At 39.7% G+C, this 26705-nt stretch overlaps 2 protein-coding genes and 1 long non-coding RNA gene across 8 annotated transcripts; 2 read left to right on the plus strand and 1 right to left on the minus strand.

The window, feature by feature from the left end:
* Positions 1–2381: 2381 nt before the first annotated feature.
* mRpL13 (mitochondrial ribosomal protein L13) lies at positions 2382–4582 on the plus strand. Of its 2 annotated transcripts, XM_022848573.1 has the most exons (3): positions 2382–2471; positions 2728–3008; positions 3530–4582. In XM_022848573.1, the coding sequence occupies exons 2-3, from the start codon at positions 2764–2766 to the stop codon at positions 3840–3842; spliced, it is 558 nt and encodes a 185-aa protein (XP_022704308.1). In that variant the 5' UTR covers positions 2382–2471; positions 2728–2763; the 3' UTR covers positions 3843–4582. The 2 variants fall into 2 exon arrangements, with proteins under 2 accessions (XP_022704308.1, XP_022704237.1); XM_022848502.1 differs by lacking the exon at positions 2382–2471 and having other exon boundaries at positions 2478–3008.
* Positions 4583–5130: 548 nt separating this feature from the next.
* Positions 5131–20347, minus strand: mRpS23 (mitochondrial ribosomal protein S23). 2 transcript variants are annotated; one of them, XM_022848324.2, is made up of 3 exons: positions 20243–20347; positions 5867–6061; positions 5131–5478 (listed from the first exon to the last, which is right to left on the minus strand). In XM_022848324.2, exons 2-3 carry the CDS (start codon positions 6055–6057, stop codon positions 5226–5228), a joined length of 444 nt encoding a protein of 147 aa, XP_022704059.2. In that variant the 5' UTR covers positions 6058–6061; positions 20243–20347; the 3' UTR covers positions 5131–5225. The 2 variants fall into 2 exon arrangements, with proteins under 2 accessions (XP_022704059.2, XP_086828223.1); XM_086972097.1 differs by lacking the exon at positions 20243–20347 and adding an exon at positions 6799–6943.
* Positions 7060–17926, plus strand: LOC111269213 (uncharacterized). 4 transcript variants are annotated; one of them, XR_002685662.2, is made up of 5 exons: positions 7060–7149; positions 9308–9425; positions 15214–15331; positions 16047–16195; positions 16633–17926. It is a non-coding gene; the product is annotated as an uncharacterized LOC111269213 (long non-coding RNA). The 4 variants fall into 4 exon arrangements; XR_002685694.2 differs by having other exon boundaries at positions 15214–15323; XR_002685678.2 differs by lacking the exon at positions 7060–7149 and adding an exon at positions 7591–8574.
* Positions 20348–26705: the final 6358 nt, after the last annotated feature.

A 26705-nucleotide genomic window follows, 5' to 3' on the forward strand; every position in this document is an offset into this window, starting at 1 on the left:
AAGTTATTGATATTTAATATCAAAAACACCTTACACCATGGCAACGTTGTGGCGTATGATGAAGTAGAACACTGGCGATGTTAGCATGTCTTTCAGGGAAAAAGAATTAAGAAGTATGGAAACAGTGTTTATCATTTTTAATATTTACGGTACATTCCCCTACGACCCAAACTCACGCTCTTTGACACACTCCCATGTTTTTTGTGGTATTTTTGTATAGGCCCTTTATATATTACGGTCATCAACTCTCAAAGCAACAAAACGGTTTTTAAAACAGATTCAACTTCTTTTGTTAAATACGTACTTTCGGTAAAGCAAATATTTTCCTTTAACACCAAGATTATAATGTTTCGGTTGTGACCTTCAATTTAATTCTTATACAATATTTTGGCCTATACAATTATATTATTAAATATTAACATACGGTTAATGTAGCAGTTACTATGCAGCGTTAATATACGTTTAGCGTGATTATGTAACGTTAGCAGAGAAAAACGGCGTTCACTAGCTCCTTTAATTGAAAACTATCTCTACTGTACCTAAAAAGAAAAGTCCAAGCTTATGCTATCTCCGATTCGAGGTTTATGAACCTTTATCGTGGAGGGACGATCTGATTTGTGCATTGAAACATCTTTGTAACAAAGTATAACTAAAATACGTATAGAAAAACGTCAAGATTTAGGCATTGTCACATTGTCATAACAAACGCGAGCTTATCAACTAAAAACTAACATAACTCTGTTTAACTACTATTTTATAGTCAACATAAATATTTCCTAGAAAAGAATGAAAATAAAATGGTAAAGATGTCATATTCATGTACCATACGAATTATATATATATCTTAACAAGCTTTAAATTTTACTTATAGATATTAAGCTTCGAGATATGCCAGTATTAATGCGACTTAGACGGCCGGAGAATACTAATCGCCTTTTGAGTACATAACGGCTAAACATACATATTTTTGTCGCGCGAGCATCGTCTGCATTGCTTGGCGGCGACACAATTACAATACCTTTCTGAAAGGTAATCATATTCAGTTCACTTCCATAAAGTAGACACCGTTGTGCACCCCGAAAAGTTGCACTGCGATATTACTGATATTCATGACTTTTCTTCTAAAATTTCTCCTAATTACTCCAGCTACCAAATTAAACGTATCATACATTCCACAGGTTCAATTCAACATTTTCTTTTAACTTCATAACTAGGTATCTCGGTTTGACTGACCCGTTCGGTGGCCGTTGTCGTCACCGTAGTCGAACGCTGGAGCAGTACTTCGTCTATCCCAGATCAATGCTGGCTGTTTTGCTGCAGCTTCGGATAATCACAACCAGTTGACTCACTTTCTTCTTCAGATCTGCGGGCCTTTTTCCTTGTTCCTCCTTACACGTTCAGCTCCGACGGTGATCCTGCATTGGGAGCTGGCTCTAGGATAAGCTGGTTATCACTGCTGCTGGTGAGGGAACTAACCGCCCGTCAGACTGGGCTGTCATTCACAAAGTGAGACGTGCCTCATAAACAGCCAAAAATCCTCCTAATGTACATCCTTCGCTGTATTCGATGGCTGCTATTAGAAACGGATTAAGGCACCGCCAGAGATTCTCGCAGTCGACGTAGTAATGGCATTTTTCTGTGAGCATCAGAAAATCTCATACTCTTTCGTCGCTCTAACCTGGGTTCAGAACGTTTAATTACCCATTTACGCACATACGTAGAGGCCGCAAAATAACAACAACAACAACTTGAATTTCATAGGCTGATTTGAAGGAAGAATTTTCCGTCAATAAAAAATCTAATACAAGAGTTGAATGAAAAGCTTTCCAGTGAGCCGGAGGCGCCTTTGCGGTTGCAATTTGTCGTAAAGTTCCCCGAAGAAAAATACTGTTAATCGGTGTCGGTAGTTTGCACTTAATATGGGGTGAGAATTGACAGCTGAAGTCTATAGGCTACTAGCGATAGCAGCTGTTCTGCTCCAACCTGATCCTTCACTATTTTCCTATGCGGATCCAAATCTCTGCAATCAGTTTTCGGCGTTGGAGTCGATTGATAGCTCCACTTCAACACACCGGCAGTGGACATTGGCTTACATCCATGCCTATGAATTGGTTTACAACAATAGCTTGGCTTGCCGATTGGTCATAGTGTTGCTATACACTGCATAAGTTCGGAATTGCGTAGGCACAGCAGAATTCAGGGATAATTCACAACACAACACGATACGGTGAAATACACGAGTGTCGAACAGCTCCGCATCGTACCGTTTCACAGCATGTCATGGCCTCTGAAAAGCGCATTGCAGTTCGGAAATGAGACAATTGGAAAGTGCAATGCGTTTATGGCGAGGCTTAATCAACGGAACACCTAGTCGGATGGTACGGAATTCTGGGCTGCTCCAGTGTTGTTGTTTATAGTTGGGGAAGGACGACGAGACAGCATGTGTTGATTTGAGCTGCGCGTATCGGATGGTAGAGTAGTGTTCCTTTACTATAGCCCTTTCTCGATGCGGGGAAACCGGTCGACCTCTGCATTAAAAGGAAACTTGATTAATGTATTTTATTGAATTTGATTTTCACTAGAAAATCGTGAATTCAATCTGTTAGTACCGGTGCAATGGAGAAAAATAATCTAGGCGCATGGTAAAACACAGGTCTATTAAGCCGCCGTTTTCCTAGGCAAAGTTTCACTAATTTTAAGTGAATCTGTTAACTATTTTTCGTTCAGCTGGGCGTGTGAGGAATCCGTAGATTAGTAACGGAAATGAAGCTTACGGCGAAACTCTTGCGGACTGTGCAAGCGGCGGCCGATCAAAAATTGACATTTACTCGCCAGTGGCTTCTCTATGATGCCCGGCACCAAAACCCGTTTGAGAGTTCCGAACTCATTGCGGACGTCTTGCAGGGCAAGAAGAAGCCCATGTTTCATCCGATGCTAGACTCCGGAGATCACGTTGTTGTGATCAACTGTAAAGAAATTGCGATGCCATGGTATGAGTGGAAGTTCAGGTAAGCGTATGCGGGCAACATCGATACTCAACAAAATATCTGGCATTTATTGCTTTTACTTTGTAAAAAATGTGTTCTCATCTCAAATTCTCACGATTTTCTCTTGTAATACTTTCCTGGTATCGTCTACTATGCAGGAGTCTGCGTTTTTTCAAATGAAAAATCTCCTCCATTGTACTAAAACAGTATGTTGCTTATCTACAGAGTATTTGAACATGCGTCTACTTCATAAGACTAGTGGTAAATGTAGGTGTCTTTTTTGGTTAAGAATAGTTGAATACCTTGTTCACAGACCTTCGTTTCGTATTTAAGGTTTTTCGCCGCCCGGCTTACGTGACATTTAACACATGATTTACAAACGTATTATATTAAACTGAAAATTTCAAACTCTATATGAAGTTTCCTTCTAAATATTATCACGTTTTGAGACTGCTGGAATTTTCGACAGTATTCGACCAATCAGAAATTTAAAAGTATGCATGTATTCTAAATGGCGTTATTCATCATTCCTTCTGTTGTAGGATGTATTATCATCATACTGATTACGCTGGCGGAGCATCTTGGACATCGGCATGGGAAATGCACGATAGTAACCCAACTAAAGTAATGGAAAAAGCCGTTTATCGTGCTATTCCCGGAGATCTCCTTCGACGTTTACGAATGTCTCGACTTCATCTGTTCGCCGACGACAAAATTCCAGACAATATTAAGCAAAACCTGAGCTACCAACTCCGGCAGCTGAAATCAATTCCACGTAAGCTAGAGGAAATACCCGAGGAAGAGCGAAAAAACTTCCCGAAATTGTTCGAGCACCCACACGACTTTGTTTTGTAGCTTTGAACAAATATTTAACGACATTTGTCGTGACAGCACTGAATAAAGGAGTTGCGTTTTACTTTTAGGAAATGTTTACACTAACAGTTGTCGATGTGTTGATTTTGTAGGTGTAAATGCGGCCAGGACCGGTCGATTTACGTATATTTCGTACATGGTTGTAGTTTATTAGGTAGGGGCAAGTATATTCTAAAGGCCTTTATTGTAAAGGGTACTTCAAAGAACGTGTAAAATCCATACATCTAACGCTCATCGTAAGACAACAATAATCTTTGAAGATATGACAATGTGGGTAATGGAGATAATAATATCATAAGTCGTTTCTCAGGGTTATATTCATAATCAGTCCCCTACTGAGGAACGCGCACTAGCGATAGTAGCATTAGCAGTCGCTGGTTAGCTAGCAGTAGCTAGCAGATCTTTTCGCGGAGTCGCTTTAGAAATACGTCGAGATCCAATGGCAGCTTGATCTGTTATAGAGACAGTTCAAGAAACATAGAGTTCAGCTGAAGTTCATTGAACTTCACATATGGAATTCACATATTGAAATTCACATGTGATCCCGCAGAAAGTCAGTTTTGCATTGTAGACCTCGACATCAACGTTCCAAAAGGCTTTTGTTAAAATCTGGTCAATAGTGACATTTTCTGAAGAATGTATATGATGCGAAAAAAAGGTCTTCCAGGATTTGAATTTCGGCCCTCTCATCTATAGCAATAAACATACCCATAGATTAACGACCCACGACATTTTTTATTTTAACGACCGAATTCATTATTTACGAGTTATGCAATACAAAGAAACTTGTAAAATTAATGTGTCTTTTGAAATACATAAAAATTAAAATTATAACCAGTAACCCATCATCTACCAAAATTACATTTGTTTAATATATATCAAAGTTTTTCAATGCCGAAGAGAGTTTAACAACCATTTCTATTTTGTTAGAATTTAATAGCTTCTCAATGTTTTTTTTTAGGAACTTGTTGCGATGGATCAGAGCGAGTTTTATACTAGATTGGCAAAAAATGTGTTATAAAAAGATAAAGCGCTTGGTAGCTTTCTGTTGACTCTGTTAACAGAAAGCTACCAAGAGTCAAGTCATTTTTATACCCCTGCTAGATATAGTTCACGGTCTAAATGATACGCAGCTTGAAGAATTGACCTGGGATAAAAGAAAAACTAGATAAGTTATCTGAGAATGTTTCTCTGTTTGCCATTCTGATCTGTAATACTTCTCTTGCCCTAATGAATTACTACAGATTAAACAATCAGTAATACACACACATTAAATACATTTGTGTTTTTATTAAAAGTATGTTACTACCCTATACACATACTAGACTGGTAACTAGTACATATGAAACGAGCTGATGATTTGTTTCAAATGTCATTTTCTATATCTGTATGTTTTGCGGCATGGGTTTGCGCAGCAGCATCGTCTGGGACAACTACCCGGGGTCGACCTAATCTTTTTTCAGTCTTCCGTACCGCACGGAACTTCTCGACGGCACGAGCGAAGGCCTCCGAATCGGAGCCGGTTTCATTCAAGGCAGTGTTGTACATTTTCATAAATTGCTCCGGATGACTACGACGGTCAACCTCTTTCGCAAACTTAGCGCGAATGATGTCCTCTCTAATATAAAAAAAAAAGGGCCAGTGTTATTATCTAGCGTTTTTGTAAAGATGCATGAGACTTTGCGTGTAGATATTTAATTTTAGACATGGGTTATTTTTTTTGCTGAGCTTTACCGTTATCTAGCGGATAAAATAAATGTTTGTATTTCGTAAAAGTTCAAAGTTATTACAACAGCTTAACGGTATCACGGTGTTTTGAGTCTGATATAATTCAATATCGATTTGGTTTCTAGTGCTTTTACCATTATTATTATTCTTTGATATCCTCCGTAGATGGCAGATAAGGAGTCAAAACAACCTTCTTTTGGACTTTAAACAGTTAAATTTCAGCTGGTTAACTTCTTGCCGATTGTCTCACAGGGTAAACAAGGTAATTTAGTGCTTACTTGTACAGTATGGGTCGGATTGGATTAACTGGTGGTTCCTCGCGGAAATACAGCGGTTCTATTTCGGGTGGGTACGCGTTGTATATATCGTACCAAATTGGACGGTCCTTCCACTTCATGCCACCGGCCCGCAACAAACCCCTGGTACGTGAGAACACTGTACCCAATTTCTCAACCCGAGACCCCGCCATAAGCCTAACGAACACAGTAAACACGTTTATGTAAATTCAAAGGTTTGAAACAGTTTTGCCCCTGATTTCTTTCGATCTGAAATGAAGTGTTGCTTCTGATCTAACATGTATATCCTAATTACACTAACATTAAATTTTACTTTTTCATTCATAACCTTTGCTATTAATTTATGTTAATGATTTTTTCTTTGATCACTTATTTGGTAAAAAAGTATATATGATAAAACAGATCGTGCGTTTTACGTTATTTCAAACGTATCATTATTTCAAAAGAACTCCCTTGAGCGGCCTATTAGTGTTGTTATTAGTAAACAAATGGGAACAACTGTATATTTTAAAATAAAAATTATAGTTAAAACACATGTTTGTGAAGAACATTATTTTCTCTGCACGGTCTATAGAAGACATACATAAATAGTTTTATCCAGATTAGAAGTAGAATATTCTCACGGTGAAATCTGTAGAACATGAAAAGTGAATCCAATAATAAAAAGCAATATAGCAGAGCCGATTTAACGACGCCGATATCGCAGAACTCCGTCAAAAAAACATACAACGTCACTGAATTGGCAGGCACGTATTAGCTACATTCATCTGGGTACTGAAATCATACGGCATCAAATGCTGCTTTCGATTTTCACAACTGCAGCTTGCTTTTCACTAAAATCAACTGTTTTATCCGCAACGACCAAGTGTACTACTTAGTAAGTGGTCTTTCTCTCCCTACACGGTTATACTTACTTTGCGACAATTATGGGTTGATTCAAATCTGTACTGCAGAATAATTTGGGTGTTCACCCGAGGGAAAAAATTTTCACTATAAACAGCGTTACACTACCGCTACATCAGTGTTTCCACGCACCTAAACAGAAAAGGCATGCGGCGTGATCCGTCGGTTAGTGGGAAAATAACGGAGCTCGGAGTTAGCAGTGGTACGTGGCATGCGATACCACGTCCCTGGTAGCTTAGTGCGTAACGTATTTAATTGCTAGTCTGAGGAACACGTTGAGGTCTAGGCCCGAAGCAGAGCGTGGAAACACTTCGTTTCGTGTTGGGAGTTCGCTACTTGATAGAATAGCTAACGGCGATACCGTATGTAGGGCTCGACAAATGGAGATCTGCGAGACCACACAGGCTATTGAAAGTTGATATTGAGACCGAAGTATTGAAAATTTTTCCACCAAACTTAGCAAAAATAACATAGTAATGGTTATTTTAAGGACAAAAGTTGATTGTAAAGTTGAAAAATGACATACATGTACGAACTAGCAAAACGGATAGAACTGTAAAATATCTATCAGTGTTCCAATATATATTGCATGAACGTAAAATGTAGCTTTGGAATGAAACAGATTATTTTCTAATTCATTTTAAAACTATTACCATCACAGTCTTGCTTTTAGTTTACAATACAAGAGGTTTTTTGTTTAATTATATAATAATAATAATATATATAATAAGTAATATAATAAGTAATAATAATAAAATAGTAAGTCTTGCATTATTAATTAGCTTTTTGTGACTACTTTGTGAATACTATCAGTAAACCCCATTTCCTCTTTACTTAGTGACTGCACATAGCACTAATTACGCAACACTAAAAAACCTCATAATCTGAAGCGGCAGGTTTAACATTGCGGAATAGAACAGCAAGCTAGTTACCGTTAATACAAATTCACCCTGAGCTACATACAGACACAGCTGTGTCAGATCACAAATGTTTGTTGCAAAAATAAACTTAAAAAAGTGCTTCGAGTTTTACGCCCGCTACTTGTTATAAAGCGTCGCCCCGTATGCCTCGCATCTTCCAGAAAGAAACGAAGTATGCTTACGTCGGGTTTCGAACCTGAATACAACGTGACATTTTGTAGGCAAACATGTTAGCATAGCGCATTGCGCAGACAGCGAAAAACAGAGAACTAGGAACACGATATAATACTATGCATACATTTGCCATTTAAACCCAAAACCTCGTATTGAAAGGTTAAACGGCTATACAGTATTACAATTAATGTTTGCGTATCTTATGCCTCGAGTGCGTACATGCCTATGAATGAAATAGATTCAGGCAACAATTTGATTTGGCAACCCTGCCAATGCGATCGTAGACCGCGCAGCCTCTACTGATAGTCTCAGCATAATAATAATAATATTAGGATACTGATTTCTCTCCCGCAACCAATTTTCTGGCTATCTAGCGATCTACCGCTTGGGGTAGCTAAGTTGAATGGAAGAAGTCAATGGTCTCCTCGAACAGGCCTTATCAGCATCAACAACATCACCATTAATAACACCACTACTGCCGTCGATAAGATGCACTTTTACCAGCGGCGATAGCGAGGTTAGCCGTACGCTGCCATTGGATTCGATCTCTGACATTTGTTGGGGCCCACATTCTGCCAACAGAAGTGTTGGCAAGCGATGCGCATTGCGCGACCAAACAGCCAACGCTGCTGCCCTTTTTGCGGCGGCAGCGGCATCATTTGCAGGTGCGGCATGACTCATCCCCACGCCGAGGTATCCCATGTGGACGTGTAATAACTAATGCTGAAGGTGGCCGTAGTCAATATAGTGGTAGTGTTCGGAGTTGATTCTCGATTGCTTTATTTAACCCTGAGTTAAAGAGATTGCCTGGTCATGGATGGAAAAGCTGCATGCGTAAATTTGCGAGGTGCCAGGCGCCTCTCTTTTCCGATGAATCGTTTTAAAAAATCATGAACGATAATTGTGGTAAAGCAATATGATTCAGTGGTTTAATACTTATTTTCTTTTTGGTTTACTATAGATGTAAATAAGTATAAAGATGTACTGTACTTTGTCCAAGAGGATATCTGTTGAGTGACATTAATCTAGATTCAATTATATAATAGACTGAGTCCAAATATATTAAAAATAACCTAAGTTGAATTTGATTACACAGAGGCTCTCTATGGAGCATGCATGGTATCGAAGGTATCTTGGTCAGAGAATTTTAGACAGGCTTTATACCATTCACGAAACACCGCTAAATTGAGAAACAGCGAAAGTATATAAAAGTACTCACCAAAGTAAACATATGCTTTATTTCTTACCTCTTCATATGAAACGTATGTGTAGCTGAGTTTTTCCTCTATCTGAAAATATGAAAAGCTAAATGTTTTCTAGAATAGGTATTCCCTAAAGCACAATTCCTTTGAACATTTTCATATCGAGCAGCAATATTCCACTTACATAAAACTAAGTTAACAAATATCCTCGTATGTTTCCATAGGCAAATAATCTTCAAACCCAAAATGCGATAGGGACCCCTCGGTTCGGCGGGACCCACAAGGTACTAAAATGAGCCACTTCACGACAGCCAGATCTGTACTTCTATACGCAAAATTCATGTGAGTATTGCATTTTCCTAACTAGCCGCCCAGCGGGTTGTCTGATCGGTCCGAAAAAGGCGATCACAACTGAACAAGCGGATTCCTGCTTGGGCTTTATCATTGCAGTGCGTCGCAATCTTCCATTTTGATCACATCAAACAGGTGCGATAACCGTACGAAAGCGTAACAAGCCGCGGTTCTATAGCCTTATGCTATTCTTCTTCTATGCGACTTGCGAACAAAGAAGTCGGGTGTGCCAAATAAACATCGGCTAGATAAGCTCTAATGGTACTTATTTGATTATGCCCTTCATTTCCAATGACCATAAATCAATAATCGATTGCTATTAGTATTGACTTTACACACTTTCGTGATCTTGATTCATACTTTACTTGTACCTACAAATGAAGTAACCGGTTGTTCAGATCGCTCTGTAAACATTTAATCGTTTTAACTACTCTCGTCCGTATTATTTATTCCAAGGATGTTCAGTCCAAACATCATTAGACTGGCGATACCCTCGAAGCGAAAAATAAGTTGATTATGTTCAGTAACAAAAAAAAACACTGTTTTAAGAAAGATAAATAAACGATCGCATTAATTTTTTTCCTTAACCACTATTGAATAGTAGTCTAACGCAGAAATTGGCTAAATACCACACGCGCTTTGACTAAAGTAAGCACTATTTCCAGGCATATGTTTCAATAATATTTTTTGAAATAGATTAAACATTCTGCATTATAACCAGGGCAAAAATTCCGCAGCGATTTGAACAATGTCACTTCAAAATTTTACATGTTACAGCAGCAGAGAGCGACATAAAAATTAAAAGTAACAGATTGAAGTGTAGACTCTCAAATTTTTAGGTAAAATTCTTCAAACTGTCAAGAAATGTTTGCATCAGGTCATATCAGTTTAAGTATTAGTTAGCAGCTCGACGTTCGGAGCTGTCGATTTATGTTCCTCGAAGCGATTTTCGCTACGTTTGGGTTCGATTGCGTTCTCTTTGCGACCCTTGCGTTTACCAGAACTTACGTTAAGCTATCCGTGTGCTAGAAGTTGATGCATGACAATGCATAGGAAAACCTCTATTTATTTAGATTCAGCAAAGATTATTATGGGATAATGATTTGAGCATGTGAATAAGACAAAGATTTTTGGCCGAGAAGTAGCTTAAAATAATTGATACAGACAAATCCCATATGCTTAGTTACTCCTTTATAGTTCACCGTGAAATGCTAACAAATGCAATCATACTAACAGTTTGACGCGAAACATACTGCGAGATAAGTATGAGTGAGTGTCGATCGAACAATGCAAAAAAAATCTTAACCTAATAAAAAAAAATGTCAATTTTAAGCAAAAATGTCTAATATTTTTTGCTTAAAATGGAGTAGGCTTTGCTGAATGTCGTAGGAAGACTTAATTCGACTTCAGATGGCGGATTGGTCTTACACTCGTTCACCTGTCTAACGATAAACGGAATCAATGGAATGCGTAATCATCAAGTTGCATTAATTATCCTCTGTTAACGATTGTTGAGAACCATTGCGTTCAACTAGAGAGTTCCGTCAAAATTGAATTATTAATAGAATTGTTTATTAACAGCTCTTTCACAGTGTCATATGCTACAAAACAAAAACTAAAAAAAACACAGCAAGAGTTAGCAGGCACTAGTATTTTGAGCGTTCGTAAATGGTCATCATGGCGTATTGTTACCATAATAACCGTTTAATAGATCCCCTAATGGGAACCTAGATCAAACTAGCAAGACTCAAATAAGGGTAAATCCTTGATGCTATAGGGAAGAGGAGGATTCAAGAACTTGTACAACAAAAAAAAAGGCGAAACCTTTTTTTTTACTGTACAAGTTCTTGAAAAAACCTAACATTTACACAGTCACAGAAAGCTCTGAAGATCTTTTCTGTGTACTGGAACTTTAAAGACGCACGAGAACATACGTAACAACAGTATATGGGCAGATTCCAAGGTCGATAATTTTCTTCAAAGTACTACCGTTTTTGACATTGTGGCATTTAGAAACGGTACTTAATAACAATTCCTTTACGAGACTGTGACAAGCAAATATACCAAAAGTTGCTTTCGTAATATATTCAGATCATATGCCGCGTAGACATTATTAACTAAGTTAAAGGCTTTCCTTTTCAGATGCTTCTGAGCTAAGTAAGTTCGGCTTCCTTCGTTTAGAATACATGCGATACCTTCAGCTATCATATTTATTACATCGGATGATGTGGAAGTCTTTTGCCAGTCTTGAAAATAGTCGCATGATAGTTCGATAGCCTTCATTTTACAGTCGATAAAAGATCATTGTGTTTCCTAAGCTGATCAAGCCGACTTCGAGTTTGGGGTGGCATTTGTTCTTGGCCTTGTCTTTCACTGAGTCCGTCGACGCCGCTGCAAGTGGAGTTGCACAGCTCATCTCTGAAGATGTGGACTTTCATAGTTACCACCATGTTGGCAATAGCGTAAACTCCAACCTGATCATTAATGGCTTCTTGCACCTCTACGAAGTTGGTTTTAAAGCATTCACTACGGAAATAATTACGCATGAGCTGGTTACAGTAAATATGGTGTGGATCGCAGAGACTACGCTTTCGGTGTAATCGAATATGAATTTCATGCGATGGAAATGATCCCGGTGAGACCGGATGCATTGACCATGGTGCGTCCGAAGGCGTGAACTTCGGACGCACCATGTCAAAAAGCACGCTCATCCTAAGGTGTTTCTAGCGAATGCTGGTGGTTCATAAGAAATGAAGGTGATGAAGGAAGGTGTTAAAGTCAAGGGCGCGAAGGTCAGGAAATGGATTAAGTCGTCAAACGGCGCTACGATGTTTATTGATTATGGTTAACCGTATAGGTAAACAGATGAGTTTTGATGGAGATAAACTGTTGCGAGCATCCTATATGGCTTATACGGCTAGATAAGATCCATTTTATCTGAATAGAATGTGAAGAAATTCGCGCAAAATTAACACAGCTTCATCAAATCTAGAGAAAAAACTAGCGGTCCCGTATTTCTCCGATATCCCCGTGAATAAACCTGAGCTGTTGTTTCAGATATTGCTATTTTATAAACAAAAACACGTTAATCAAAATACGGAGCCAGTTCAGAAATAGGATTTTCTAACGCACTTAAGACTAATAGGTCACATTTTGATAAATCAACTCCCAGTTTGAAAAATATGTTCCCTATAACAGCTTGTTAAAGGTAAGACGCTCAATGGGCAAAATGTACTTATACTGTACAATAAAAATGTAAAATAGATTCAAAACGGGCGGTGTAAAAAATTATGTCTGAGAATGTTGGCCTATTATATCTTAAAAACTGGAGGTTGCTGTCTTCATTTAATTTGTTACTGAGGTGTGCGTATTCCGCGTAAAGGGTCAGAGTGTTTCATCAGTTTTGTGCAAGGTTGCTGTTAAAAACAGGTTGAAAGTTTACCTGATTAAATAAGGTGACAGTGTATAGGAAGATCGTGAATTGATATGCTAATATCCTCTGAACCAGAGTTTGCATTGGGAACAATCGAAGCATCATCGAGTGTCACAATCGACCAACAATATAAGTACGCATACACACAAACACACACACACACACACAAACAGCTAGTAAACATTATCATATGACTTTTATACCGAGGCGTACTTTGAAGAACAATCCCTTTATCTGAAGAAGCACTACGATGTTCTTATTTTATATATTTTAGTGTAATATAAAGTACGTCATTATAACGAATCAGATATGTTGCAAGCAAAACATGCAGGCAAAAATCTGCAACAATCATGCAATAATAATTTATTAATAATGTAACGGAAACCTCTTGTAGAATCTTAGACTGCGATATTTATGTTTCGTAAGGGAACTCATATTCAGGAGCTATCTTCAACCGAACTAGACGTTCTGGAATTTTCAGTCGCTAAGTACCAGCAGCTTGACCTATCTTAGACATCATATTAGGCTTCATTTGTATGCGAAGTCTTAGGTGGTAGCTTTTGAATATTCTTTACTCGAAAACTCAGGCTTCTACTTAGGCCGTTTCCAACTCATATTTTCGCTTCATTCACATATCTATTTAGATGTAGATACATTCATCTAAATACAGTTCTGCTCGAGGGACTAACTCCTCTGAACGCCATGACACGTATCCTTCACACTCGTATAGACCCATATTTACCACCCTATACATTCCCACCAAAGTTACTATCGCCTAACTGGTTTTTAACTAGCTACACTTAAACAGCAAGTTTCCCCAGATGCTACAATTTCGACCACTCCCCTTCCACCGACTATAGGGTTGCAGGTTTTCATCATCTTCGTGTTTGACTGTAGAGCAATAGAATGCAGATCTGAATGTTACTTGTTTACTTAAGAATATTAATTAAGAGCGCAATTTAATATTCAGTACACGCATAGAGGCGTTGGGAACAAGAAAAGAGTAGATCCGGTATCTCTTACATTGTTGACACACCAGCGCATATGATACTGCAGCCCATTGCCACTACCCGGCACCGGACGGTGTTCGAAGGGGCAATGCTCTCGACTTCACATGAAGAAAAAAGCCTTTTTTCTTTAGGATAGCTTTCAGCTCGCAAGCGCTTCGCGTTAGCGCCAAGCTATAAGCTTTTCATCCTCTTCATAGACTTGTGGGTGGCACCTAGATGCTGCCTAACTAATGGTTTGTTTAACTTGGCTACTGAACTCATTCGCAAATTCACCATAGGTAAAGATGTGCGTCTGCTTGCTTGCCCAATGCTGGCTTGCTCTAGAGGTATCAGTAAAGAAGAGGCAAACCCTACGGCCCTAACGACGTCATCGTCTTTGCCCTGTCTCGTCCTCATGCTAACTATAATACAAATGCAAACCGTTCGTGCTCTGGCGAAGTGGGTTAGCTTTTGTTGTTATTGACGTCGGTGCAAAGTTCTTCCTTTTGATTCTATTACAACTGTATTTGCTAGCGGTAGCAATTGCAACAGTAAAAGCAAAGCGCACCCAACCCATCCACTTTTTTTATTCGCGGCGAATTTTTGGACTGCTCTCTGTATCTTGAATCAGCCCTAATCTGAACCGCAAGGTATTGCCTTGGGGGTCGCCTAGAAAGGGGTCCACAGCATTACTAGGCCCACTTCAATTCCGGAGTCCATTGCAGAACGATGTGAAGTACTGTATGATATATTACTTTGCATCGGCTGCTAACTATTCAGCCCGTGGGTCTTACTGGACTTATCTGGCTTTTTCTCCAGCGGACCTATGAAACGGTAGGGCAACAATACACCGTAGTAGCCATTTACTAAAGCTAAATTCGAGCTAGAGACAGCCACATGTTCGTGGTTACTAGGACAACGCACTCAGAAGTACTACCCAAGTAATTGCCTTCTTGACCCACCCGCCATCCAGATATTACTTTGTTATATGACAGTTTATCACACTGCTGCTATCGCAAAGGCCTGGCAACCGCCGTAAAAACCGCTGTTAAGCAGTTTTCTCGTAGTCGCCCTACATTTCCACAGTTTCCTTCCTATTCACTAGATCCCCTCATAGCAGACGGTTAACGCATGCAGACGACTGAAAAAATAAGAAGAAACAGCGGTATAGCCATCGTATGGTGAAACTGAAGGATCGCTGAAAGAGCTAAAAAGCTAGGTAAAGTTACGCGTTGGCAAGTTTATAGATAGGCTTTCTCTTTTATCTCTATTTCTATTTTGCTCTCTTTCTCTCGCTTGCGTATAGATCAAAGTTGGTTTACTAATGGTATTTACTCTTGGTGTCGCAACTTTTTAGATCACATATTCACCCCCCTCCCCCCCCAAACCCCGTCAAAGCTTACCAGGTCATCCTATTGTGAACGAACATGAGGCACAGCTCGTCTGCGCTACGCTGAAGGGCCCCGGGTAAGCAAGTAAGCACATTGTCTTTTATAGGCCTGATGATGCCTGATAAAACGAGCGCTCTTTGCCCGTGGGCTGTGGCAAATATACACACAGACAAGCACACGCGTACATACATACATGCAACGTGAATCCAGAACGCTTTATGGGTGAGCGAAAGCAAAAAAGAAAATCGCCGGAGAGGACGAAGCCGTGGACGCTGTTGGTAAGCTGTAAAGCGAACTCTTCTCGGTTGTTGCTGTTTGTAGATGATATCTTTGGTAAATATGGCCAACTGGTTTACGCAAACAAAAGCAATAAAGACATTCTGCGTTCCCTGTATACTACGAATCCATATAAATACATAGGACTTTAGCGGTCTGTAGATGTAAGGCACGGATACCAGCACTCTCCTTTAAGTATAGGCCGATTCGGAGTTGGAAATTAACTGAGTATATAATAAGTGTTCCTTGGCGGTTTGACACGGGCGTGGGTATAGCCCGCACAAAGTTGAATAGAGCTGACGGCGGTCTGAGATCTGAGATCAGACATTGGGGGTCAAATCCTACCAGATCTTGACTGCGAAACAAGTCGCCTAAAGCATGAAAGCAATATGAAGCTATATTCACGTTTGCCATCAGGTCCGAAATTTCGGGAAGCTTTGTTAATAATCCCTAAAAAAGAATAAGTTTTTCCCCTAAACATCACATAATAGTGGAGCTTTTGTCCTTCACTGCTTTCTTTTAGCGTTGAGTTCTTGCAGGGGAGAAGTGGCAATAGAACGAGGCTACCGCTCGGTGTACGGGATCTTAAGGCCGAGAAGGGAGTGTCCTGTCGTACCCCACTTGTCAGTTTGCCCAGGGTGCGGCCGCTACTGTCGCTAAGAACCCATAGCGGTAAGTAGCAAAGCATCGCGACCCATATGTGTTTTTTAGAGTTCGATTCCCTGATTTCTCAGCGAGGAGAAGGGTGCGCCTTAATCTTGGCGAGTTCACTTTGATCGAGTACGCGATCCATAGATGAGTCTTAGCGGAATCGAGAATCAGCTTGGTATAGCTGATTCCCTCTGAATCTCATGTATCATCTGATATGCTACATGAAATGCGAAGGTTATAAGGGACGCAGGAAATCGAGCCAAACAGGAGTACCGCAAAAAGGGCGGGCATTACCTAGGAAACTGCGCCAGGGCAAAAATTCTTAACGAACGACAGAACACTAAGCGTACCCCAAACTAAAGAAGGAGCCCTATTCCACTGACGACGACAACAACTACGGTATTGTGCGAGAATATCATATGCGTTAACATCCCATTCACAACTTATTTTTTTTTCAGTACGAGCCTGCTAGATAAGAGCGTATGTAACGCTGACTAGCATTCACCGATCTCGTGTATAGCGCTGTTCGACCACCGGGAAACATGGTACGTTGGCAATAAGAAATATCCGATCCATCTCGCTGGCCGCCTGCCCGTTTGTAGATGTGTTTTGGCATGGACGTGTCGGTTATCCGAAGCCGTCACGAACCGTCATCAACAGGTTGGCCAACTCCAGAGGGACTAGCAGATGAAAAAAGGCGGCTAGACTACATATTACCAGACAGCGCTGTAGTGAAAGGCGATGATGGAAAGGTGGCAAGTCCTCGTCGATGGGAAGCAAGCAAATAAAAAAAAAATACTACTTTGTTCTTAAGGGAGCAGCTTATACATGAGGGATTGCTCGGTTCCGAATTCAGCTTGACAAAAGGATTTATAATAATTTTATACCTGTAGAATTGTTCGTAAAGACTATTAAATGTATTGTTAGGTATATGCATAGATACAAAGCCCAATGGACGCGCTTAATGTTTCTGTTTATTTAGTATTCGATATTAAATAACATAATTTTCGACGCAGTCTATACATATATATATATGTATGACTGAGACGGAAAAACAAATTAACTCGCTCCGTAACTGTATTATAAAAGTGTAAATGCGTACCAATATACATAGCTATTATGTATATGTATTTTTATTTTTAAATTTTAAGACTTAATACCTTAATAATGGACTGCCAAAGCAGCGACAATTCGAAGGAAAAAAAACACCAAAATGCTGAATCTATGGAAAATCACTAATTTGGTCTTTCGCAGTACAAATAGAAATGCATGCGGCATGCGAATATTTCGATAGTACGAAGCGTAGTAAAAAAATGACGACGTAGGTTGCGTATAAAAATATGGGTACCGATAGAAAAAACCCATGAATCTCCGTGGGTAACGTATTTACGTAAAACTTACTGGCACGTGGTGGTCTAAGTTCGAACGTAGACGATTCGTTTTACGCTAGAACGAATCAGCCACCTGGACCGAGGACTAATAGCTAAAGTAAAACGTTATACATAAAACATTTTCCTTTTACTAAATAACATGTGATCGTCTACTGAAGCGTTCGCTGGACGAGCTGGAAGGTTTCAGTTAAAAAAAACGCCGTGAAGAGGGCTATAGCGTAACCGTATAGTATAGAAAAACTACATGATTACCATTGATTTGATTGGATGAATATATGGGTTCATATCCTGTACAAATGATATAGTGTCACCGTCTAGTATATGTTTAACTTTGCATTAAATGGTCATCTCTTGAACAGTATCTCTTAAAGATCTCTTGAACAGTAGCACGCAAGTCTGAGCTTATATTTATAGATCATTTACGTGACTTTAAAATATTAGGGAGGATTGGCTCTAGATAGACGTTTTTTAGCCTGAATTCGTTTCTAAAACAATCATATAGTCAAACAACATTACAAAAGCCGAAACGGCCACGAAAAAAAAAAAAAAAATGGTGTTATCTCCCGAGTAGACAGCAGGAACAAATCAGTCAGGTGTCGCTCATTTGAGAAATCTAATTTTTGCTGGGCTCAGTCACAACCACATCGATAGACAGAGAATTGCAGTGTGCAGGTGAGTGACCCTCACAGCGGGAGCAAATCACGACAAGTAAACTTTGTTTGCCAGAGCATTATTTATCATAGCGGGATGAGTTCGTTTGCGAAATTTGATTGAAAGTGAGTTACGCTTCTATACACTTGCAATCTTGTAGGTGTTACGTAGCCAGCGAAGGAGCTTCGATATGGCGGCTGTGTTATCAGTTTCCGTTGGTGGCGTAACATCTTTGCCGACTACACCCCAACACACGTGGTGTCTGGGTTCGAGACCGGGTATAAGAACATTTCATTTTGTGTTAGAAACCAGCCGTGTTAGGTAATGTATAAGGGCTTTTACTAAGCACCGGACGCCAAACACGAAAAACTAATGATTAGCAGTGCGACTCTGGCATTAGTAGACAATTTCCAATATATAATGTTAGGATGTAGGCATAGAAATTATTTGTGACGATGTAGAGTGCGGTAGACGGAGCCCTATCGCAAAAAAAAACTCATCCGGCAAGAACAAATATAAAGGCTAATAGCATCATCTATATATAAACGATTTATACGAACTATATAGAATATAATTATTCTACATATCTACCTACTGATATTAGATTCCACAGAGTCTACAATACGATACAGTCACTGTAACTTGTCACAGATGAACTCTATGCCCACATTAGAATGAGAGTTTCGTATTGGTACACTAATGCCTATCGATATAAGCAGTATCATCTAATCTTGATCACGACATGTTTTCTACGTTACTCAGACACGCATACACAATAATATTAATAGGAACTTGTTATTGGGTTGCCAAAGGCTACACTTCCTAGTGATCAGCACTTGCCGTCACGTTCCGAAATTCCACAACACGGAAAACAGAGCCCATCTCTGCATTTTCCTTTGGCATCAGATCAAGCAAACTGCCTTACAGTTTACTGCTTTTGACACAGCATCCAGGATATAGTCATATGCACTGAAATATAAACTAACAAAGGAAATTAAATAGCATCACTTAAGTGAAATGCCATGTATCGACATACACAAATGTCCACTCTCAACCATCGAACTCTATTTTGCTTACATGCCAAGTTCTCTACGAAACTTAGTTTTTGAGATCCCGATCGACACAGGTCCGTCCGATCTAACACGCATATTGCACAACTCGCGATTGCAAATAACAGCCTGCTGTCACTCGAGGATGTCTGCTTTTCCTCTCCATAGGAGCCATTCGTTTCTCGTATTGAGCACGCCCCTGACGAACCCCTTATGAGTCTAACTAACGCCGTACGCTTGCTACGGGTCATAGCTTGTATCCTTACCAGCCCACAACTCCTTCCTCTGTGAAGGCGCACCCCAGGCGCTCATCTTCATTCAACCTTTGGAGCACGCGGAGATCTAAACATTCTTGCGGTCTCGTGAACACGCTGTTGGTGCCAAAGCGCATGCGTCTATTTACGAAATGGCCTGTTCTGCATCTTGTGCTCGTGGTAGTACTACGTTGAGCTCGATGGGTCGCCGCTGTTCACTGCGTCATCATGTCCACCGCATCCCGTTCCTTCCTCCCAGGCCCCATCATAAAGCTTCTTGATGGGGTTACCTCAGGTGGTCGACTGTATCACTCGGCTTTTACGCTATTTCAATCCCTCTCAAAGCATTTCTTATCTACAAACGAAGTCTACCAGAGCGGAAACCAATGTCTGCTGTACGGAGTCGCAACTCCCGCATTCTTGCATCAGCAGCATCAGCAGCATCGGCTTTTTCTTACAGTGTCTATGTTGTGTACGTTTGACTGGCACCAGCGATCAATGACTCCGCCGCAGTACCTAGATATTCCCATACGGGATCGTATTTAACTGCCCCGTCTCAAGATAAACCTCATGCACGATCCACCGTGAAGAACAAGCTAGCAAGCGACCCCGCAATACAACACAGAGTTATGCCACCGTTCAAGGCACCTGCTGAACCTGCTACAGCTGTCGTTGTCGTCGTCAGTCTATGCAGTTAGTACCTAAATGCAGATGAGCACCTACCTGGGTTCCTCGCGCACTCCAGACGGAATCGAGGAGTATAGAAGGGGTAAGTGACTTGAGAGCTCTGTTTGCAGCTTTTGGATACGGTTATGGTTGTTGATGGGCTTTTTTTTGTAATGATTCATTTTTGCTCACATACCTCCTTCGTTTTAGCTACTTCCTCTACTGAAACTAAAAAGCGGGTCGATGTTCATGCTTGTTTGGCGCTGCTAGCAATGTATATCAAAGCAAAACACCAATGAAAAGGGTTATAGATACGCTATTGCATTTGTTCGACGCGGCTTAACAGCCTCTAATGCTCGCGAAAGGAGTTTTACTTTAATCTTTTTGAGCGCAGCATCATGGAGACATAGATGCGTGTATTACGATGATGACAATGTATTAGCTCGACAAAACTGGACAGCGCGTAACCTTGTAGGACAGAAGGGGCCGTTTGATCTGCTGTCTTATAGTTGAAAAAAGAAGGACAGTCGACCTATGGGAGGTTTGAGGGTCTTTTACTACTGTTAGTTTTATCTTGTGACACAAACGATTAGAATAGGTGTCGACTGTGCAGAAAACAGGAACTCTGCTGTTTCAGTGCTCGTTTAAGGATATGCTGAGTGTCAGGTAGTGCTTGAAATACTGAATCGTACATTTGCCATAGAACGAATTATGTTAGCGCTAGGTTTTCGTGTTCAGTAATTTTTCTATAATAATGATGATTCCCATCGCGCAGCACATGTGCAACGCAGTTAAGCAGGACATTGCAGATCTGTGCCGATGCCGTAAACATTACCAGGGCAAAGTTACGATGAATGTATCCTCTTCTATCCATTGTCGTTCACGATCATTTTTCCGATGAGGAATCAGGACTGCGTCATACTAGTTGAAACAACACATAATAAATGTATGTTTACATTAGAATAATGTATGTTTACATACACATCTTGCTTGCAGCTTTCGTTATGTATCCTACTGTTTGAAAAGTTACATTATCTCCGCAAATGAGCAGAGAACTACCACACAAGTGATAAATAGGGCCAAAGAGGTAAATTTAGTAGCCTGAGTTAACAAATTTACTTTATCATATTACCAGTTCGTGCTAACAAGCTATTTTAAAAACTGAATTTAGAAATTTAAAAAAAAAGTGAACTTATATTAAATTTCTTTAAGTGAAATTAGTTAGTCAAAAGCGGTACAAATTAGTGATGTGCATTACGGGTTTGCCTTTAATGCGCTTACATTGGAAGCGAACGCTACACCCATGGATCTAACAATGCTATAGTCTAGCTTGCAAGCATCCTCCTGGCAAGCGTATTAAATTCACGGACCACGATCTTCTTGACTTAAGTTTTATTTTAACATTTGGATTTGTTGTCTTCAGACGTTTTCGTAAGCAAATATTTCCTAATAAAAAAAAACATGCCATTCTTAAAAAGTGAAGGCCGTACGTCACATTTGTCAAATGTCTGAATCGAACTCTTCTTACAGGCTATCCTTAACTCAATAATGGTCAAATAATCCCATTGGTAAAATACATAACTTGTTTCTGAAATTCGATGTACCTAAGACTCTTCCGCAAATAGCGCGTTCATAGAATGAAGTATATTCTATGAAGTTTCCATTGCTAACGTACCAGTAATGATTTGTCCTAAGTTCAAGAGCTTCATCTAGTTCAGCTCCACTGGCACAAGCATCACAAGGGGCATATTTCTAATACAATCCGATTGCCAGAACCACAAAGCGCTATCAGGGCGCCGAATTCGTCGTTGACTACCTGGTTAGTCGAAATCTCTTCTACTGTCGTCTGTTCCAAGGCCGAAGACTTCTATAGTTCCTTTGATGAATCCTCCCAAATTTTTACCTTTCTCGCTATAGAAATGGCGAATTAACAGCCGTTCCCGAGATCTCGAGTGCCTTCGTATATCGAGTGCGTACTATTATGATCACCGGACGGGTATCGAGTAGTTAGTTAGCAACGCTATCGTTGGCTCATTCGTCCGCCTCTATAGTTAAATGTAATGTCGAAAGTGGAACTTTTTGTTTTGGCCTTCATCGTAGCGCCGTAGAGTTTTCTTTTTGCAAACTGTATAATACTTAAACTGAAAGACTTCTAGCATGATTTCAAATACTTTATTATCGTTGTTTGAATATGTCATTAAAAAAAAAGATAGACCTTCAATGGAATATTACTTTCAGCGAGAGACCTGGCGTTCTAAACTGTAGCATTTTGAAAGGATGTGATCTTTTTTTTTTATCATCTAGATTTTTCTTAACCAATTGAGCGTTAGATTTTTTACTAATTAACTGCTGTAGTAATAGTGCATAGTTGTAAAAATGTCAAACGACAATTTTCTAGAACAATACGAAGTCTAATAAACAGTAAAGCCCTACTAAAAGATATTACATAGATTTTTCCAAAAATTATGAGCAAATTTCGCATAATATCCCCGTTGACAATTCCTCAGAAGTGATGCCAACTAAGAGGTATTCATATAATGTATTGGTGAAAAAATCCATTTTGATGAAAAAAAATTGCTGATGGTAATATTTTTGTATCTGACTTTTATTTGCTTAACAGTAATTATAATAAAAACTTTATTAACAAACTCGCAAGTGGAAGACTGGAGCGTTTGTCATGTGATTTTTAGGATTCGGACCGGAAATTCTAAGATTCAAAGCTTGTAGCCTTGCCCTTACGGCTATATCCCGTATAACCAATGCAATCTTCGCTGAAACGAAATATGCCTTGTGCCAGTAACTAGCCAAGAACTTGTCCTTAGTATGATTGCTCTATGAGGATTAGGCGTATCAGGGTTTTTTTTTTCTTTGAATCAGGTCTTCTTGAACCTCTCAAAATAGTGTCCACTGTATGCCCATGAAAGGTATTTGAACAAATTCTCCATAATAGCTGAAACTGCTTAGCTTCACTAGGACCTAGCAACAGATTTGAAACAAACCTCGTAAGGATTAAGTTCCTCATCCATTCATCTGATGCGAAACGGCTCCTCTGATTGTTAATTTCTCCCTGTGTGCAACTAGTTTATGCCTCTTTCGTAAGGATGTGGATTACGGATGCGTTGGCGTTTCACTAACCGACATGACTATCTCGGGCCGGTTTGACTGTCGTAAATAGATTTGCGTATTTTGGTAACACGATTGATTCAATTAATGGTAAGGTGGTCTTATGATGAAGGTACAGATTGCGAATCGATGCTATATCTGAATATAGGCCACAATAATCAGGCATAGCTGCATCTAATCCAGGTTTTATCGGCTATTAGGTAAACATAAGAGGTATGCCCGAGGAGAAGAAATCCTGCTTAATCGATGAAGCCTTTCGTTACAAATAACCGCTCTAGACTAAATTTTTTTATCGTTATACATACAGACCCTACAATAATCGCGAAGCACGTTTTATCTCACAGAAGATTTCAGAAGTAACCATTTAGTAGCTGGTTGAATTTGAGCGAATTATTTATTTTTCAGATATTTTTTACAAGCGATTATTAACAAAGTGTATAACGATCACTTATTTGTATTTTAAAAAATCATCCAACTTCGAACTTAACGACAGCAGTACAGTGGGTCTCTTTAATAAAGGAAACGTTGTCAACATATACTGCCACGGTTGTAGTAGTAAAAGTGGCAAGAAGCGAGACGAAAAAAACAAAATTAAAAAAAAATTATGTTCCAATGGCATTTAACATTACCAAGTCTATATCATGAAATATCGCGTCAAAACGACTTAAAGAACCTTAACTGAGTAGAGTTATCGCTTATTTAAATGACAGGTGACTAATACATGGAGGCAAGACGTATCCTACGCCTCGAGGAGTGCCCCAGGGCTTAGTGCTCGGCGCTTTTCTCTAGAATGAAGGCTATGATGGCAGCCTGTGGTAAGACTATCTAGATCAGGCCGAAGGATCCAGCCGAGTTTGCTGGTAATCCACCAGGAACAGTAATAGGTAGAATGAAACAGTAACGAACTTTAATCCACTATAAACAATACCTAGGGTATTGTTTACACTTGACCATGACCTAGTAGAACTAGACCCGGTAAAGAAGGAAATGTTAATATTCCCTGAGGTAATACTCCGTGAGCGAAAGATGATACAGGTATTAAACTACGGTCCTATATACGAAACCATCGAATATCTAAGAAAAACTCTGAATGAAACGTGCTGAAATGAAGTATATGCTGATTATGTTACTAATAGAATAATTCATGCCATTTACAACTATTTCCTTTGATACAATAACGGTTATCGTCAGGCAGATCTCAACAGATTTACTGGTGCATGAAAAAAATGCAATAGACCTGAACAGATGTGTAGAAAAAGGAAAACGAGATATATGGGAGTTTCAGCAGGATTAAGTGAGTACAGTCAAAATCATAAGACGACTAATTAAGTAAGTGTGTTACAGAAAAGAAAAAAAAAGAGCATAAAGACGTGACGTTCGGCCTGATGCAAATGCCTGGGCACAGATCTTCGGGGACGACCAGTTGCGTATAAGTAAGTCATTTAATGCCGTTTGCGGATACTGCAATGAAGGTGTTCCTGACTTGTGCAGCCTTCGAAAAGCTTAGAAAGGAGACTGGGAACCAACGGATTTCTATGATGTTAGATTCTAGAGAAAAATCAAGGCTCAAGACATTGTCAGTTTGTAGAAAAGGTTTTCAAGAGCAAGCAATATGATTAACTTCCTGTTCTCTCGTTAGCCCCCTTTTTTTTCTGTCAACAAATAATTATATATATATATATATATATATAAATGTACATAATATTCGTGCAGTGGAGCGTATTTTATTTGGTAACCAAGAGCCATCGAGAAAGCTATACTTCAGACTGCAGATCTCGAGATCTACATTAACCAATTAGATTCTGCGAAGCGCGCCTAAAGTACTTCCACTACTGACAGCTTGAGAAGTATCTCTTTTAAAAGGAGATATCTCTTAATGATCGGAGTGGCTAACGCGGATCTCTTACTGCGTTCCCATGGTAACTATCGAATTTAGCAAGTATGCTGCTACACTGATTAAAATCTCAGTTAGAGGTATTTTTATAAGTTCTATATCTGTTTGAATAACTGTCATGACGTTTTACAGGTTTGTTGGAGAAAGTCCAGATATGTCCGACAAAACGTACCTAGGAATTTAGGCAAACTCTTGACACGAAATGCTATAGGAAGAAGTGGTCCGAAGACCTATTCTTGTAAAGAAAATAGCTTGAAATGCTTATGAAAGATATCTCCGAAGTGTCTGGGCCGTATTGTACGCAGAAATTTCACGTTTAAAAAGCCTCTGCCCGATCTAGCCGCATTGTCTGGCTAATGGTTCAATGCTTTCTAGCATAAACTCAGAGTGGGACGAGTGCTCTTCTTGTCCGCCGTCGTGTTGAATAACATCGAAGAGACAAATTCCCACAAACCGTCAGCCAACGCGCAGGCCCAACGCTTGAGGTTTGAAAGCAAGACCACGTCGAACAGCCCGCCAACAAAACTAGCAGAAAAGGGCTCGCTCGATTTCCCAAACTTTGGCCGATTACAACCCTAAGAAAACAGTTGTCTGTGAGCATCGTTTTGCTGGGGCTACGACAGTTATAGTCTCGTGTTGGCGTTATTAGCAGCAGCAGTACCATTATCTAATTACGCATGCTCGTTTCATTCAAAGTGCTCATTCATATAAATATATATTTGGCTTCGGCTGTGAGGATCGCGAGCGCAGGATCGATATAGTGGAGCGATGTAAAGTGCTTTTCATGTTCGATAGACCGACCCACCGACCGACCGACCGGCCGGCCGCCCCCCCATGTGACTGTTGGCGTAATGCCTTTATGTATTAGCTTGAGCTTGTCTGCGTAAAGTCGAGTTTGGTGTCGCATAGTCTTCTATACGAGAGGTACTGGACGAATTTTACTCTCGAGGAACATGTTTCACCACGCGAGTTGGATAATGTCGACTAATAGGAATACTACGCAAGGGCTAGAGAAGGGAACGAAAACTGTTGTAGGTTTATAGACGATCATACAAGCAGGTCGTTTGGGAAAAATGCTTCTAGTGTGGCTTCGCTGTGATGATGTTAATTATATGCAAATGAATGAAGGTACTCTGATTTTGGCTGGTTAATAAAGCGTGTAGCAGTGCGTTTGCTGTAATAGCTGTTTATATGGTATTCGTTTTTCTTGTCTTGTTATAATGATCGCCTTTTCTGTAACTATATCTGCTTTTATGGAAGAAAACCCCCCCCCTAGGAACTTCATTTTTAATTGACCTCACGCACTCATAAATCTTATATTTTAGGCTAAGTGCTATTTTTTTACGGTCGCTCAAGTTTTTTTGTTATAGCAGCTTCAATATTTGACGTTACTAAGTGGGCGTGCTCTCACGATTACAAGTCACATCGATCGGCGGTACATTGAATCGGCTTATCATTTTTGCTTATGACATATTCTAATGAGGCCCTAAGAATCTTATGGTC

Source organism: Varroa jacobsoni, unplaced genomic scaffold (assembly GCF_002532875.2).
Source record: "Varroa jacobsoni isolate VJ856 unplaced genomic scaffold, vjacob_1.0 scaffold_15, whole genome shotgun sequence".
Lineage (NCBI taxonomy): Eukaryota > Metazoa > Arthropoda > Arachnida > Mesostigmata > Varroidae > Varroa > Varroa jacobsoni.